Here is an 18698-nt window from a genome sequence, read left to right as displayed (position 1 = left end):
TGAATCCAGTTTAGACGTTTTTTTTTCCTCACCTGCCTCTCCACCTTACACACACGACCCAGCATACTCATGCCCTCGTGAGGATCTCCATCTGGGTTCAGTTTGTCCCTCAGCTTCTTATCCACAGGAATTTGGCCTTTTCCAAGGATCTGATCCACCCTGGTGGACATACAAACACACACACACACACACATTGGAGTTACCACATTGGGAAAAAACTGGTCATGGAAGTCGGCGGCACGCACGCCACTTTGTGTCAGGCTGAAGAGCACACCTAAAGTAGGATGTTAGGATTAGTGGAAAAATAAAAAGGGGGAGGGGGGGCTCATCAATTGCATTATTGCTGTTACAGGTTAAATAGCGCTCAATGTTGAGCTTCAAATATGCATCTTCACACATTCGATACAAACATGAGTTGAATGCTTTTTTACACTCATATGACACAAGCTGACAATATTATCCTGTTGAGGAGTAAAGTCAAATATGCACTTGGTTTAAATGACACAACAAATAGCCGGCTTCATTTAAAAATCCCATATCATAATATTTTTCTTTTGAAATAAGTCCCATATCCAACACTAGTACATTTGAAGTGAAATAAGCCAATTTAAAAATGTTTTTAGTACTCTTGAATGGAATCACATCGTTTTGTGTGTCTGTAGCTTTAATGCAAATGAGCGGTATTTGTCCATGCCAGTCCCCAACAGAGTGTGAGTCTCCAAGAACCAATATTGTGCACTTTATCCACTTATTATGTACATATGCAGTACACTGTAACTTTGCATTTAATAGATATTATAGATGCCATATGTCAACAATGTAATATTAACTTGCTACAAAAGACGGATTTGTTTTCTATTCAAAGCGACCACTCATACCCAAAGATTATTTTTACGTTGTTTACATTGTTTTGAGCTAAAGGCAAAAAAAGGTGATGATGTAACTCCACAATAGAAGACACATACACAGGAAATCATAGATTTAAAAAGTGATAATAAAAAAAATAATCAAAGTTTCACACAATTATCTTTAAAAGTTATTTTTAAAAAATTATCTGTAACATGTTACTGTTAGACCATCATTAAAAAGTCACTTCAGTATAATACGGGATCTTTAAAGACTGACGACACATATACACACCATTGAGCAACATTCAAACACAACCTACTGGGCCGTAATCATGGAGATCATCTAATGCAGCAAGCGGGATCTCTGTGCATGTTAGTATACATAAATGACAATAATCAATATCACAGCGAAACAATGAAAGCCTCCCCAGGTGGTTGGAGTCGAACAGGATCTGCCAACCTTATCGTTTCCACACGTAAAATGCAACATTCCCATCAATCTCTGCTGTTCGTCGACACCGTGTACATGCAGATGCAAACTGCAACCATCTGGTAGGGCGGGTTAATAAGTCATCACTGAGTTGCATCCACGATGCAACTGCTAAACGGTCAAGGGAGTGCTTGTGGGGAGCTAACAAAGCTAGCAAATCCAAAATAAAAAAGGAATAATAATAAAAAATAAAAGGCAACCCTGAGCCTGAGCTCTTCTTCTTGTTGGCGTAATAGTAATGCAGAGCGGGGGAGGACATGTTCCTGAGTCGACTACTCAAGCCGGGACCAGAACCTGCTGCAGTGGCTAGTCTGGAGACAGGAGAAAGACCGAGTCAGACGCAGGACTTTGAATAAAACAAGTCCAAGTGTCGCTAATCACATAGAAAGCCTTTAATGAGAAGGATAAACTAACCAAAAAAAAACACCATCCACTTTACAAACCACAGATGCACAATAAAATGAGATCCAATAGAATTCTTATATAGATAGGAAATAGACTTAAATAGACAATAGACTTATCACATACTACAGTATTAATTGTCCCTGTACCCTAGAAACCGCCCATGAATGATACGGGAAAAGGCCGAAATGATACTGTGTGAAAGCCCAGGGCAGTGATACTGATAAAGTATAGCGTTTAACCATGTCCAGTATCAGCCCCCGTAGCTGTCCACTCAGAGCGCGCTGCTCTGGTATCGTGCCCGTGAAACAACCAATCAGAGAACAGCGCACAAGTGCTTAGTGCCTAGTGCTTCTCCAGTCACCAAAAAACCCAAACTTGATTAATGGAACTTTAATTGTCAGACATTGATAAGATAAGACTGTTGATAAAATATTATTGTTGAAATATTTTTGCAATTATTGTATTTACACTGTTTAGATATAATACATGTAATAAACTGAACATTTTCTGGAAACAAAATGGTCTTTTGATTAAATAGTACGTGATAATAAACTCATAATTACATAGTATGTGATAATAAGATCATCACATGGTTTGTCTGGTATCAGACCTTCGGTCTCGGGCTGATACTGACACTTGGGGGCATGATACCTGGCCTGATATCAGACAAACCATGTGATAACCTATAATTATTGGCCTTGGTTATAGTTTATTTTCTGCATTAGAGAAGACCTTATTATAACCTTTGTTTAACCCATAAACCAGACCCATATGCTGGCATAGTCACTTGACTTATAATCACTGAGGGATTTAATGAGTTCCGGTCATGCATAAAACTGCATAGGGACAATTTAAAGTGTACAATACAATACTATATATTACAACATTTTAATACAAGAACCTGTGTTTACATTTGTCCCCTCATTTCCTATTTATTCACTATTTATTATTCTAATCTTGCCCCTCTAGGTCAGCTAAAAGTATCACCTAAGTTGTTATTTTGAGATCTCATTATATTCTGCATGTGTACTTAATGCTGTAAAAGCATTGGAACGCTATGTTGACATTAGTCTTGTGTTAGTTTGAAGGGGAGCAGCGAGTAAGCGAGCAAGATGGGGCGGGGCAGGGCGGGTCTAACCCCGGTGCTGAGGACTTCCTCCTCGCCTGACTGTAATATAAATGCAGCGACGGGGAGGAAAAGGTCTTGACACGCCTGTTGAGCGGCCTCGGAGCGGGCCCAACTACAGTGTCCAGTCTGAGGTAAGAGAGAAAGACACATACCACACAAAAAAAAAGTGCATCAAAAGTGGCTTCAAATGTGGAGGCGAGGAGATCCGGATGTGGGACACATAAAAATAGAGGACCCATAAATGTGTTCTGACCTGGTCTGAAGGCTCTTGATGCGACACAGCATATCCAAGTGTCCCGCAGAGTACTGCTCTATGACGTCCTTCACGTCGTACGGACGCAGCGTCTCCTTGAACTTCTTCTTCGCCACGTGGAACCTCATGATCCTGCACAATAAACACATAATACTGTAAGTACATGAAGTCAACTTGCATCCAGTAGTCTTCCTTAAGTACTTCAAAAATGTTACCCTTCCATCATGTTAAGAGTAAGTAGATGTAATGTACCCATTTATCCATCTTCTACTTAGAGGTTAGGTCAGTGGTCTAAACAGGGACTCAGGTCAGTGTCCTGGGTCTTCCCCGAGGCCTCCTACCGGTCAGATGTCCCATGATCACCTTCCCAAGGTGGAGTCTGGAAGGCATCCTGACCAGATGCCCGAACCAACTCATCTGGCTCCTCTCAATGCAGAGGAGCAGTGAGTGAGTTTCTCGCAGACGACAGTGCTTCTCACCTTATCTCTAAGGTCCCCCCCCAGCCACCCAAAAGAGAAAACTCATTATGGCCGCTTGGACCCGCAATCTTGGTTGTCCTTTTGGTCACGACCCAAAGCGAGTGGTTAACTTCTTTTTACAAAACAGAGAGAGTTTCATTCATTCATTCATTCATTCATTTTCTACCGCTTATCCTCACAAGGGTCGTGGGGGTGCTGGAGCCTATCCCAGTTGTCTTTGAGCGAGAGGCGGGGTACACCCTGGACTGGTCTCCAGCCAATCACCAATCAATGACTCCAATATTTCATCAGAAAAAAAAGTTTGTTTCTACATTTTTCTGTTCTTTAGTAATCAGCAGTAGAACATAGTAGGTAAGTTTCAGGAAAATATCAGTTGCCAACTAAAAAAGGGAGAAATTTTCCATTTTCTTTTCCTCATTCGGGTTGCGGGGGTATCCTGGAGCCTATACCAGCTGACTTCAGGCGAGAGGCAGGGTATAGCCTGGACTGGGTGCCAGCCAATCACAGGGCACATATAGACAAACAACCATTCACACTCACATTCATACCTATGGACAATTTGGAGTCGCTAATTAACCTAGCATGTTTTTGGAATGTGGGAGGAAACCGGAGTACCCGGAGAAAACCCACGCATGCACGGGGAGAACATGCAAACTCCACACAGAGATGGCCGAGAGTGGAATTGAACTCGGGTTTCCTAGCTGTGAGGCCTAACCACTAACCACTCATGCTAACCACTCGTCTACCGTGCAGCCCAGGAGCGTTTCAAAACTTTGCTGAATAGTAATTAGGGCAAATAAGTAATAAAAATTGTAATTACTAATTTGAGGTGTATTTATGAACATCAGTAACATAGACATAAAGATGTAAGGACAGAAAGCAACCATAAGAGGGCAGCAACAACATTTCAAAAGCAAGAACGGGGTGCAGTATGGGGGGGTCACAGTTCAATCTGACTTGAGCCATCACTGTCGGAGGGGAACAAAGCAAACATTGTTGCAATATCAGATAACTCCATCAGTGTCAAAGAAGACACTAAAGCCCCCCCCTCCCAGCATCCAAACGTGAGTCGTATTTCCCGCGCGAATAATATTGATACAGGTAAGCTGATCTATGCACTTGTTCGTCATCCCTCCCCGGTGGGTGGCACTTCCCTACAGTTGCCTGCCTTTCCCACCGCCTGAGTGAAAACAGCGGCGACAGATGACCCTCAGTTATAACAGTTCCCACCGGGGGAGACGGCACCTAAACCTCAACCCGACACCCTGGGAAAGGCCTGAGGTCTGGCTGCCCATGGAGGCCTGCTGGGTGGGCAGGCAAGGTGGGGCTAGTACCCCACCAGCTCTTCTCAAACCCTTGTTAGGACAACATGAGAACAATACATTGGCACTTCCTGGATGGACTATTTACTACTAAAGTACAGAGGCAGACCTTTACATGCCATTTATATGATATGATATGATATGATATGATATGATATGATATGATATGATATGATATGATATGATATGATATGATATGATATGATATGATATGATATTATATTATATTATTATGCACGGCGGTCGAGTGGTTAGCGCGCAGACCTCACAGCTTGGAGACCAGGGTTCAATTCCACCCTCGGCCATCTCTGTGTGGAGTTTGCATGTTCTCCCCGTGCATGCGTGGGTTTTCTCCGGGTACTCCGGTTTCCTCCCACATTCCAAAAACATGCTAGGTTAATTGGCGACTCCAAATTGTCCATAGGTATGAATGTGAGTGTGAATGGTTGTTTGTCTATATGTGCCCTGTGATTGGCTGGCCACCAGTCCAGGGTGTACCCCTCCTCTTGCCTGTAGACAGCTGGGATAGGCTCCAGCACCCCCGCGACCCTCTTGAGGAAAAAGCGGTAGAAAATGAATGAATGAATGAGTTAATATTCTATTCTATTAAAAGGTGCTAAAACCAATCTGTTGTAAGTCAATATATGCTAGCAAAGCATCCGTATCTTAGCTTTGTGTTGTAGGTGATAAAGCAATGTAATATCTAAAATCTCAATAATAACAAACATTATAGAATATGCCTATTAAAAAACAAACTGCAGACCAAAAATGGCCCCTGGGGCCGCACTCTGGACACCCCCACCTGAATTGATATATTCATCAAACAGAAGTTGTCCCAGGGTCCTTAGCTATCCCCGAGTCTTAATTCTTCCTCTTAGTAAGATGTTGCGAACAATTACATGCTTTCAACTTTGTGATCAAACACGCAGTAACACCCAAACGCAGAAATAATACAAAACCAAACACACACAAACATCATAAAATAAATTCAATGAGAAAATGCAATAATAAAAATGCATGCTGCAATCACATAAAACCTATAGGAACAAAAACAAATGTGTAAGAAAAATGCTGCAAATGCAAGTCGGCCAGATGACCTGAGGGATAACTTCTGAAGAAAGTTGCCGCACTTTTGAAAAGCTATATTCAACAGTTGGCTGTAATATTTCACAATTTATAGAGCAACTGATGGCTAATGTTAGCTAGAATAAAGATGACGAGCCAAATGGACACACGCCAGCATGTGTCCAAATTCTTTTTTTTACCATTGCAATGCAGTTGCAATGGAGGAATTCAGATGTGAACAATATGTGGATTTGCTTGCACTTTGTTCTTCGTCATGAGAATTGAATGATGAAGAAATGGGGGGGGAGCAGAAGGGACAAACATTGTACCACCAGGGTGCCGTTACAATGGACGTTCATCTGTCTGTTCACTCAACAACACAACTGTGCACAGCAGCGTGAAACCTCTCGAGAACACAAACAAAGGAGGAAATATATACTTTAAAAACATATATATATAACTCGGTGTCAGTTCTTGCATTCATAAAAAATATTAGCATTCAGCAGATTGATAATACATTAATGGGTATATGGCGGGGTACACCCTGGACTGGTCGCCAACCAATCACAGGGCACATATAGACAAACAACCATTCACACTCACATTCATACCTATGGACAATTTGGAGTCACCAATTAACCTAGCATGTTTTTGGAATGTGGGAGTCCGGAGTACCCGGAGAAAACCCACACATGCATGGGTAGAACATGCAAAATCCACACAGAGATGGCCGAGGGTGGAATCGAACTTTGGCCTCCAAGCTGTGTGACCTGTGTGCTAACCCCACCGTGCAGCCCGGTATTGAAATGATATCACTGAATTAATTAAAAGAACCATTTAAAATATGTGCAGGTCTCTCTGTGGAGTTTTTGTCCGCTACTAATTGTTTAATTGTCTAATTGTTAAATCAGCTTGTCAACCCACTGGAAATCACAGGTCAGTAAATATAACAGCGTAACAATCTAACTATGTAGCTTACTATGAAAACTAAACTCATCACACAGCAACTTAACACTCAAAAGGTATAACTGATACATATACCAATGCAAGTTTACAATGGGGGCATGGGGGACTCATAAAGCTTTCCCATAATGCACTGCACCTGAGCAACACCTTCATTGGGGTGCTGTAATGACATCAGCCTCCCTCTATGTCCTCTGGCTGAATAATTAAGACAACTAAGGAGCTCTTGTTCAACCACTGATGACTGAATTTAAGCACATACAATATAGAACATGGAGATGTTGACTGGTGGCACCTCAAAGGCCGTAAAATGTCCATTTTAGGTCTCACCTGACAGCTCTGATGACCGCCTTGAGGGGAGCGGACAGATCCTCCACGGTGATGTCACAGTGGCAGCCTCTCTCATCTTGGGAATCCTCTGTGGTCATGCCTGTGTCCACTGAGAGACGGCGGTTTTGTCAAGAAAGACACTTGTCTTTTTGTTATTTTGCTTTTCTGACACACACACACACACACACAGTCAGTGCAGCTCACCGTCTGAGGCAACGGTCCGCGACTGGCTCTTCAGCCTCAAGGAGGGTCTAAACCTGGTGCGGTCATTGAAGCTCCAGCTCTTCTGCACTTTGGCCGGGCTCCCGCTCATCAGCTCAGCGCCGCTCGCCACCTCGTTGCCTGGGGAACAGCGCTGTCGGTCGTTGATGGACGACTGCCGGCTCTTCATACTCTGTCCCCGGGGACTCGCCATGCGGACTCGCTCCTTAAAGCTCAACTTTTGGCTGTGTGGTTTGAAGGAACGATGTGCGTTGAAGGTCAGATGAAGGTTGGGAGGTTGGGAGGGAAGTAGGGGAAGTGATTAAAGGTGGATTTGTGAGTTTGGGTGGACAAGACACATGGGGAGAGGAGAAGAATAGACAAACTTAGGGTCTGCTTGAGAGTGTTCACTCCAACTAAACACCATTCAGATGACATGCCCAAAAGAAAAGTGCAAAATCCAGCTTGCCTGCCAAGCCCTCGACACTAAAGGTGTAACAGTACGTCATCATCAAAACGAGAAAAAACGCTTAGTATAAAAACGTATAAATTAATTTAATGATATTTTAAATTAAAAAAACACAAAATGCAACAACATTGCAACACAGATACACATTTAAAACCGTGTAAGAGCTCTGTACTAAATGTTTCGTTTTCACAACCGCATCATGAATGTGCGTGTTCCAGCTAAACTGGTGACAAAAACTTCATCAGAAGCTACAGAAACCAGCCCTAAAATACTTGAAATCGCACATGAGCGTCTTTCCAATCCAAAACCAAAAAGCAAGGCCTGAATCAAAAAGGACCAGCATGCACTGCAGCAGGCCAGAGAGTCAGGGTTGGGGGGAAAAAAAACAAATGCAGGCCACCGCATGTTTCTCATCTTTCATCGTGCACAATTTAAAACAATTTCCAATTAAACAATGACATTCAGCAACACACCGCATTGGTTCGACTCTCAAATCTTGCACTTCCAACCCAAACGTCCTGTTCTTAAAATGTTGCATTTCAGAAAGCGCTTAGCTCGTGTTCTAGTAAAAAAAAGTCGATATTATAACTTTTGTGCCACATGCAAAGCCAAATGTGTTGGACATTGCTGTAGGTTTGCCTTTGTCAGCACACTTTTTATTGAATAAAACAGATGAAATACAGTCGTCCCTCACGAATATCTCTTCCTTACTCTACGGCACTTTTTCATAAAAAAAAGTAATAAATGATCGCTGTTTCGTAGTTGATTATTGTTGTGGAAGTGGTACTTTCTTGGTTTGGTCATTTTACTTCTTCCTCGCTCAATTTCAAACCCATTCTTATGTTTAGAATAAATAAATTGGAGGCTCACTTGTAAGCTTGGTATATATTATTTAAACCGGCAAAAAAGTGTTGTGCAATGTGATAATAACAAAGGATTCGATTTTATACATCGCTTTTCAAGGTATCCAAAGTGCTTCACATTTGAAGTGAAAGCCACTGCTACCAATGATAAACAAAGATACCAGTAGTGTCGGAGTGTACGTCTATGTATGCTAGATTCAGGTCAGACTGGCATGGATACACAGTATCAATGAAGTACCAAACGTGGCTAATGTCGATCTTTTTCTTTTATGCCTTATTCTTTTTCTTTATTGCATTACGTTTGAGAGCTAACAATGAGTTATTGTTTGTTATTATTGCTTATCATGCCTATTATATTAGGTACTACAGTAAAGTCTCGTTATATCGATATTCTCGGGAGTCGGAAAAAATACCGATATAACCGGACTATCCATATATCCGATCCTGCGCCGAACTGCATTAAAAGTGGGCAATAATGCACGCAGTTGGTTCTTCTGTTGCAAGCATGTGTTTGGCCAGCAATGTGGGGCGGGTTGAGCATGACCTGTGAACCAGGAAGTGCGGGAATCGGTGTGTGTGTGCTGCGCTATGGTGGTGGAAGTGTGAAAAATAAAGTTGACTGGAAGCAGCCGTTCGCCGTGTTCTTTTTTGGTATTGAAATCCTTAAGCAAAGATTGATTTAAGCTGCTTTTGTATCGATATAAGCAGACCAAATTGGCTGGCGGGAGATGAAAAGGGCATCGTAGTAACCGGATTATCATAATAACCGTGTATCGTACTAACAGAACTAATTATATCATAAAAGACTAGAAATTTGCCGGGAAATGAAAATAGTATCGTAATAAGTAGTAATTCGTTATAACCGATATCGATATAACGAGACTTTACTGTATTTGTATAAAGGTGACTATAGGAGTGTAGTCTCATATTCACAGGGTTCTAATAATGACTCCCAACTCACTTCCACAGGTCTGGAACTAATTAACTGTGATAATCAAGGGACGACTGTATATTAACAAACAAAAAACAGACTGTGTACATATATTTATACTGTTATTCTGTATATTTTGTATTTTTCATTCTTTTTTAATAGTTGTGTCTGCACCTACTATACCAAAACAAATTCCTAGTATGTGTTTGATCATACAGGGCAATAAACCATTTCTGATTTCTAATGTTGTCCTCCATGCTATTAGTCAGTCATTCCCATAGCTTGCCGCGTAAAGAGGATGTTGGGAAGTACCTCCTGTATTTCCTAGTATACCTTCGGAAGAACTTCCCGTGACTCTTACTAGAGTAAAGGAAGGAAGGAGGGAAGAGGAGGTAGAGGAGGAAGGATATTAAAAGATGAGGAGGAATCCCCAGCCACACAGACAATATTGGAGCAGAGTACACAAAGTAAAGGAAGAGTACATATTTGCTAGAAGAACGACGAAGGCAATGTATGGATGATGCTGTTGTGTTGTGACTAAGCATCCACACTGTGATTCACTCTGTTTGGCTTTTCAGCCGTGAGGGAAATCATTTCCTCTTCGATGTGCACTGCAGGGCTCCATTTTAATAAACACGGCTCCCAGCAGCAAGCCACAAGGTTATTATTGGCCGCCCTCGGTGTGCACGGTACAGTCAGTGAAGGTGTCTTGCAGCAGGGACAAGCTTGACCTACAGGAGGGGTGTCAAACTCAACCGCACGGGGGGGTTAAAACTCAAAGCCTACTTTGAAAAACTGTATTGCTCATTATTTATCCGGAAATCTTAAACACTCGTATATTTCTGCGTATTGAAATGATTAAAAATCTTCAAGTCCTTTTAACCAATATGTGGAATTATTGACTGTAGCACACACAGATGCTCGTTTGAAGGACGCACACCTAATAATCATTCATTCTTTCATTCATTTTCTACCGCTTATCCTCACAAGGGTCGCAGGAGGTGCTGGAGCCTATCCCAGCTGTATTTGACTCCAATCTTTCATCAGAAAAAAAAAGTTTGTTTTTACCTTTTTCTGTTCTTTAGTAATCAGCAGTACAACATAGGTAAGTTTCAAGAAAATATCAGTTACCAACTAAAAAAAAAATCGATTTTCTTTTCCTCATTCAGGTTACGCTGGAGCTGGAGCTGACTTCAGGCGAGAGGCGGGGTACACCCTGGACCGGTCGCCAGCCAATCACAGGGCACATATAGACAAACAACCATTCACACTCACATTCATACCTATGGACAATTTGGAGTCGCCAATTAACCTAGCATGTTTTTTGGAATGTGGGAGGAAAACGGAGTACCCGGAGAAAACCCATGCATGCACGGGAAGAACATGCAAACTCCACACAGAGATGGGATTGTACTCGGGTCTCCTAGCTGTGAGGTCTGCGAGCTAACCACTCGACCGTCGTGCAGCCCACCTCATAATCAAGGTTGAAAAAACTTAGTACTTAGTATGGTCAGATTTGGAGAAATGTCTCATTTGCACCGACTAATAGATAAGTAAGCATCCTTCACACCTTTTATCCCGGTTCTCCGGGATTGGAAGATACCATATATAGGAATCATCAAGACAAGATCTTCTGCAAAGTGGAACGATAACAACTTTGCTATCAACAAGATCATGCGCTGTACCAACAGAGGGCATGGTATGAACGGACTGTGGTCTGCATGAGGCTGCACGAGTGCTGCCAGCCTTGGGGAGCTTTAGTTCATTGAGGGCAAACATGAATTCCAACCTATACTGTAACATTGCGAAAACGTGAGTAGCAAGAAAACTGTCCTTCCTACAGTCAAGCACAGTGGTGATAGTGTGTATGAGTGTTGCCAACACAGGGGAGCTGTGGTTCATCAAAGGCAAACACGAATTCCAACATTAACTGTGACTTTGTGAAGCAGTGTGTGATCCCCTCCATTGGGAAGCTGAGCTTATTATAGTATTGTATGTTATTATTATTATTATTATATAATATATACCATAGAAAATACACTTTAGAGTAGTCATTGCACAGCTTGTTTATCAGTATAGATTTTCTATTTACTGAAAATGCAAGTGAATAACAAGATAACTGTCTTTCTTTCAGTCAAGCATGGTGGTAGTGGTAGCATGCATGAGTGCTGCCGGCATTGGGGGAGCTGCGGTTCACTGAGGGTAAACATGAATTCCAACATGTACATTGTGAAGCAGTGCATGATCAACACCCTTGGGAACCTGGGTGGCACTTTTTTATGTTATTATAGTACATTATTATAGTATATAATATATACTATAGAAAGGTTTACCTTTGGAGTAGTCAGTGTACAGCTTGTGTACGCAAGTGAGTAGCACGATAATTGTGTCCTTCCTACAGTCAAGCGTGGTGGTAGCATGCACGAGTGCTGCCAACATGCTGCAATGTGATGGCTGTTCTTCTTTTTGTAAGATCCCGTAGTTGTTTTTGGCACTTTAATCCAAATGACACTAAATATTTTAACACTATTGTCGATGTTTACATGTCTGCTCAAACAAAAGCCGCCAGCTGTTTAGTGTGCGCCGAGCTAAGCTAGGAAACAGCAACATAAAAGGTGTGCAAAAGTGCCATTTGACAAGTGCAAATTGGGCTTTGCGCCACACGAATTTCTAAGAAAGGAAAACCTAATTAAAGTGAGGGATTTGTGAGGCTGGGAATGCTGGATGCGGACGCTGGTGGGCTTAATTAAAAGTTTGCTTTGAGGATGACGAGCACATTTGTGTGTCTTAGAACGTAGAAATGTAGAATAAGTTGAAATGCCAGGATCTACATGAGGCTGCCAGTTGTTGTCAAAGGGTAAAATGTGAATTACGTTAATTAAAGTCTTCTCGTTCCAGCCACCTCCCTTTAAACTATCACATTCAAAAACATTCAAACATTTAGTGAGTTGGTACTTAGTAGAAGATGGGTGCATATTCACAAATATAACATCTAAAAAGAATATATTATGATATTTATTATATTATATTATAATATATTAATTCATTCATTTTCTACCGCTTTTCCTCACAAGGGTCGCTGGGGATGCTGGAGCCTATCCCAGCTGTCTTTGGGCGAGAGGCGGGGTACACCCTGGACTGGTTGCCAGCCAATCACAGGGCACATATAGACAAACAACCATTCACACTCACATTCATACCTATGGACAATTTGGAGTCGCCAATTAATTAATTAGCATGTTTTTGGAATGTGGGAGAAAACCCACACATGCACGGGGAGAACATGCAAACACCACACAGAGATGGCCGAGGGTGGAACTGAACCCTGGTCTCCAAGCTGTGAGGTCTGCGCGCTAACCACTCTACCGCCGTCAAAGTGGTTAGCATACAGGCCACACAGCGAGGAGACCCGAGTTCGATTCCACCCTCGGCCGTCTCTGTGTGGAATTTGCATGTTCTCCCCGTGCATACGTGGGTTTTCTCCGGGTACTCCGGTTTCCTCCCACATTCCAAAAACATGCTAGGTTAATTAGCGACTCCAAATTGTCCATAGGTATGAATGTGAGTGTGAATGGTTGTTTGTCTATATGTGCCCTGTGATTGGCTGGCCACCAGTCCAGGATGTATTAAATGCTGTCAAATATTCAAATATTACAATTTCTAAATCAGATTAATCACATTTTTCAAATCAATTAATCATGATTAATCACCACATCACACTATGTCCGAAATGCCCATTTTTAATGAATCTATACTTTCTATAATATTGTTCCATGACAAGACAGAATCATACGTTTGCTGAAATGTGACAGCTGTAGTGATTTCGGGCACTTTAATCTAAATGAAACAAAATAGTTGAGTGGTTGAGTGGCTCAAATAAACACCACAGTTGATGTTTATACATTTGCTAAAACAAAAGCTACTCGCAAATTTAGCCGACGGCCTGCAAAGCTAACAAACAGTACCATAAAAGGTGTCCAAAAGTGTGATTTGACGAGTGCAAATTGGGCTTTTCGCCACAACAGTGTCTAAGAAAGGAATTTCTAATTAAAAGGTAGGGATTGATGTGGCCTCGGAATTCTGGATGCGAGCACTGGCGGGTCTAATTAAATATTTGCTTTGAAGATGACGAGCATGTTTGTCTGTCTTAACTAGAGTGTAGAAAAAAAAAAGCTGAAACATGCCAATATTTCCAAAAATGTTTTCTCCAGTACTTGTTATCATTAGGGTGTGCTGGAGCCTATCCCAGCTGACTTCTGGCAAGAGGACTGTACTGGTCGCCAGAGTATCCAGTTAAGCTTTTTGAGATGTGGGAAAAAAAGACCACGTAAACGCCAAACAGAGATGCCCAAGCAGGGATTTGAACACCAAACCAATTGGCCACCAAAATACTTTCCATCTTTGAGTGTGGGGAATACAAGCCAGAGCTTATTAAACAATATTAGCATGACATGACAAATCAGGGAAAACCTTTGCTTTTAATGGTATTCATGTGCCTCATGAATATATATGTATATGTAAATGACACGGGCGGCACGGTGATCGAGTGGTTAGCGCAGACCTCACAGCTAAGAGACCAGGGTTCAATTCCACCCTCGGCCATCTCTGTGTGGAGTTTGCATGTTCTCCCCGTGCATGCGTGGGTTTTCTCCGGGTACTCCGGTTTCCTCCCACATTCCAAAAACATGCTAGGTTAATTGGCGCCTCCAAATTGTCCATAGGTATGAATGTGAGTGTGAATGGTTGTTTGTCTATATGTGCCCTGTGATTGGCTGGCCACCAGTCCAGGGTATACCCTGCCTCTCGCCTGAAGTCAGCTGGTATAGGCTCTAGCATACCCCCGCAACCCGAATGAGGAAAAGAAAATGGAAAATTTCTCCCTTTTTTAGTTGGCAACTGATATTTTCCTGAAACTTACCTTTGTTCTACTGCTGATTTAATAAAGAACAGAAAAAGGTAGAAACAAACTTTTTTTGTGATGAAATATTGGAGTCATTGATTGGTGATTGGCTGGAGATCAGTCCAGGGTGTACCCTGCCTCTCGCCCCAAGACAGCTGGGATAGGCTCCAGCACCCCAGTGACCCTCGTGAGGATAAACAGTAGAAAATGAATGAATGGGTACAAATATATGAACACCTGACCTGCTTGTGTACTCTCATAGACCAGTCCTGGGTGTACCCTGCCTCTCGCCCGAAGACAGCTGGGATAGGCTCCAGCACCCCAATGAATGAATAGTGTTTTTTTCACCACTTACCTTTGCTTACAAAACAGGGCTCTTATAACAATAACCCTCTTTATGTATATGAGATCCTTTCAAAACACCCAATATGACTTTACAACCACAGAAAAATAGATAGATATGTTGGAGTTTATGTTTCCCCTCATTGACTTTACTTTGTAAGACTTTCACTTTCACAACAGATTTTGAGTGAAATTTCAGAATGAAGGCACTCTGAAACAATGTCACGCGTGTCATGTATTTATTGAAGACTAGTCTATTCTTTGCATTCTGTTTAAGTACGCACTAGGCATGCTATTCGTCATCGAAAAATGGTGTGTACTGGCACAAAATGACCCACACTCCCACACGACTTATTTAAACCACGTCAAGTACTGTTTACGTCTAGTGAGTCATGATTCCCGCATTGTCACCACCACTTCCCGCATCCATGAGGCAATTGCGACAATATTTGTTCCTGCTGCGTCCCACGTCATGCTACCTTTATTAATTCCTCTATTTGCAAAGGACAATGACGAACTCCAGAGAAGAAGATCAAGCAGAAGAGAAAGGTAGGTTTATATTACCTCGCAGTTGTAAAAAGAGGATGCGGAAAGTGTAGGAAGGAGGCATAAACTAGAAAAAAGGAGGCACTGACAGTTCGGGACAGGGAATTGCTAACGTGAAGACATTGCCTTGGACATTATGATCACTTACTAACAATAATAAAAAAAACTTAGAGGCTACAGAATTCACCCCAACTTGCTCTAAGAGGTGACGGAAAAGTTAACCCATTCATGTGAATGAGACACGCTTTGATACGCTTTGTTTAGGCACAAGTTGCGGTGCGTTCATGACTAAAGTTCACGGAAATTACAGTATGCGTGCCACACATTTTTATAGCGCACTCGAACGCAGCCCTGCATACTTTACAACTGTTTACTATCAATTTACTCAGTGGCATGCAAAATTGTGCACCACTGTGGAAGACAAAATGTGCTCAAAAGTGTCACAACAGGTATTCCAGTAGTGGTAGCACTCATGCAGCTCCGTACAAGACACAGTTATGACACTTGCTTGTGTTGGCAGCAGTAATGGCTGCGAGAATAGTAAACTATACTGCTATACAAGCTGTATAGAAATATTCCTTCTACTGTATAGTGTACTCAATTTTAAGCACACAACTCCGGTACCTAATATTATCTAATATTGTGACCAGCAAGTGTCTCAAGCCTCAGCCTTGAACCAATACAACAATCAATCGGTCACAATCGGTACAACTCGCTAGACATAAATACACATGTAAACACTGAAGGTTGAAATCTGGTTGCACATTTCCTTGGGCAGCAAACCATGGTCATCCATTGTGGTTTTTTGTGTGTGTATTTGTAAATGTAGCAACGAAGGGGTGGAGAATCATACAAACCTGTAAGTGGCCTCGCCCTGCTCTTTCCTTCGATGGTTAGTGCGATGAGGAGGAGACAAAGGGAGAGAAGTCAGTCTTCCAGAGGATTAAAAATAGCCTCTACGAGAGAACATTCCGCTAAGGAGGCCAAGAAGGTAACGCATGCAAGCTGTGAACCGTGCACAAGAACCACAAGAAGAAGAAGAAGAAGACAATGTGGAAAGGCGTGGGAACCGGCGAAGGTATAAAGTCGAGGATGTGGCATGCGGATGAGGCCTTGCGTGGAACGTTTGTCTGGCAAAACATCTAAAACAACAAATGAAGCGCCAAAGCAAATGGCGTCTCGCTAATTCAACGTGTTTAGCTTGGCTTTTCCGTGGCTTTTTATTCGATAAAGCCCTGTAGAGGGACGTTGCGCCGATGCGTGAACTCTTTTGTCTTTTGTTCTCATGTATGGTCTGACTTAACTTACTAATTTGGGCGCTTTATTAGGTACACATGCTGAAGCTAACGATGCTCACTTTTGAGTCACAATATTATTACTGTTAATGTTCTTGGGAGGCATTGCGGATGTTGGATGTGTATACTGTACAGCACATCTACATGGTATGACTATGTATGCCAGGGGTCTCAAACTCAATTTACTTGGGGGCCACTGGAGCTCGGGTCTGGGTGAAACTGGGCCGCATCAGGTTTTCCAAAAAAAAAAAAACGCATTTATTAAAAACAAATTTTTTTTTAAAACTTTGCTTTGGTTCCAATTTTCTACAAGAAAAGCTCTGATAAAACATTCCGCTGTTCTCAAATATCTTACTTTTTATTTTTCTTCAGAAAAATAAGATGAAAAATAAATAAACAAATCAAGAATAAAGAAAATCAATCAATCAATCAGTAATAAATAAATAAATATAATAATAATAATAAAACGGCAAATAATAAAAACTTAAGAAACCACAGTTGGTGGGTAGACAAATTATTTTTTTCAGATTAAAATTATCAAAGCATTATTAGAGCCCTGTAGACATGACAAAACACGACTATAGTCACATTTATACTTTTTTTTATTTACAACATATGGGGTCTTGAACTGTGGGGTCTTGAAACACATGCTAACTCGCAAACGAGAGAGCTAGCGACCTAAACGGTAGCCTTCAAGTTATTTCCTTTAAACTTAAATAGCCAAAAACTTACCACTTCCACACAGATAGGGAGGATAACTATTAACAGTTATTTAACCTTTAACATGAACATTAATCAAACGTAATAATTTTTTCTGGGTACATGATACCATACAGCATCCATATCAAACTTGCGCGGGTCGCACATTTGGGCCACATTTGGCCCGCAGGCCGCGTGTTTGAGACCCCTGATGTATGTTGTGTTTCTAATATTTTGTCTCTTCCATGTTAAACATATGATATAAGGTAGCCAAAATATTAGAAACAGTTCTCACTATGATGTATGCACACAACAACAACGTTTTGTTGAAAATGATACCTCAAAAATGAGCATAGCCCTTTTAGTAGCTCTTTTGGAGAACATGCAAGCGTTCCTAATATTGTGGCCGGTGTTAAGATAGGTGAGAATGACGCCCGTGGCGAGCGGGTGGCAAGAGCGACGCATGCTCGGCTCAACATGCCAGAGGAGGAAGTATGAAGAGAGTCACGTGCAACGACATAGTGGTCGCTAGGTGAAAAAGATGGAGGTAGAAAGACGTGTGTTGAGGCTGCGCCGGGTGGCGGCAGCTGAGGAGCAGACGTGAGGCGAAGAAGGGCTTTTCAGCAGCAGCAGCGGCCATGTTTGTAGGTCAGTAAGTCAGGTCACCTACTTGGCGGGGCTGCAGGTATGCAATGCCTTCAAATGAGGCTTCCAGGTAGCAATGGAAACCGAGTTCTCATCGGCAGCGTAACTACGCCAGACACACTACGTGCAGAGTCAAGAAGGAGGGAAGAGGTCATGATTGGAAATGTAAACAAAGGCCAGAGTAGGAAAGGAGGGAAGGTGGTTGAGGGAGGGAAGAAGGGAAGGGGGGGGTCACAAGGTGATGGAGTTAAAGTAGTGAGAAGAGGAACAAAGAGAAAAAGCTGATTAGGTTATTTTGTGATGGGAGTACTGTTGATGCACCGTGTGGGACGGGGGTGGGTTGTTGGAAGGAGGAGGCGGTGGTGGTTTTGGTGGTGGTGGGTGGAGAGCGGGCAGCGGGGAGGATACATGCCTGAAGGGGGGGAGGGCACTTTGGTAGTGATGCCAGGTGGCTCGGAGGTAGGGACGAGCACCGTCAGTGGAGTACAGACGCCAAGCCGCCTGGTGGAGGACCACGTGACAC

General features: G+C 42.2%; 1 protein-coding gene across 1 annotated transcript in view; it reads right to left on the bottom strand.

The window, feature by feature from the left end:
* Positions 1-18698, bottom strand: part of kcnq5a (potassium voltage-gated channel, KQT-like subfamily, member 5a) — a 70550-nt gene that overhangs the window by 3457 nt on the left and 48395 nt on the right. The window contains exons 8-15 of the mRNA XM_078787282.1: positions 18201-18295; positions 16394-16420; positions 7489-7730; positions 7285-7393; positions 3126-3257; positions 2882-2998; positions 1539-1649; positions 33-159 (exon numbers count right to left, since the gene is read on the bottom strand). Of these exons, the coding sequence (XP_078643408.1) occupies positions 33-159; positions 1539-1649; positions 2882-2998; positions 3126-3257; positions 7285-7393; positions 7489-7730; positions 16394-16420; positions 18201-18295 (960 nt within the window). The remainder of the gene's footprint in view (positions 1-32; positions 160-1538; positions 1650-2881; positions 2999-3125; positions 3258-7284; positions 7394-7488; positions 7731-16393; positions 16421-18200; positions 18296-18698) is intronic.

This window comes from Doryrhamphus excisus, linkage group LG20 (genome assembly GCF_037039965.1).
Source record: "Doryrhamphus excisus strain RoL-2023G ecotype Guam linkage group LG20, RoL_Dexc_Guam_v1.1, whole genome shotgun sequence".
NCBI lineage: Eukaryota > Metazoa > Chordata > Actinopteri > Syngnathiformes > Syngnathidae > Doryrhamphus > Doryrhamphus excisus.
The sequence above is the reverse complement of the archived record's forward strand: the minus strand, read 5'-3'. Positions and strand labels throughout refer to the sequence as shown.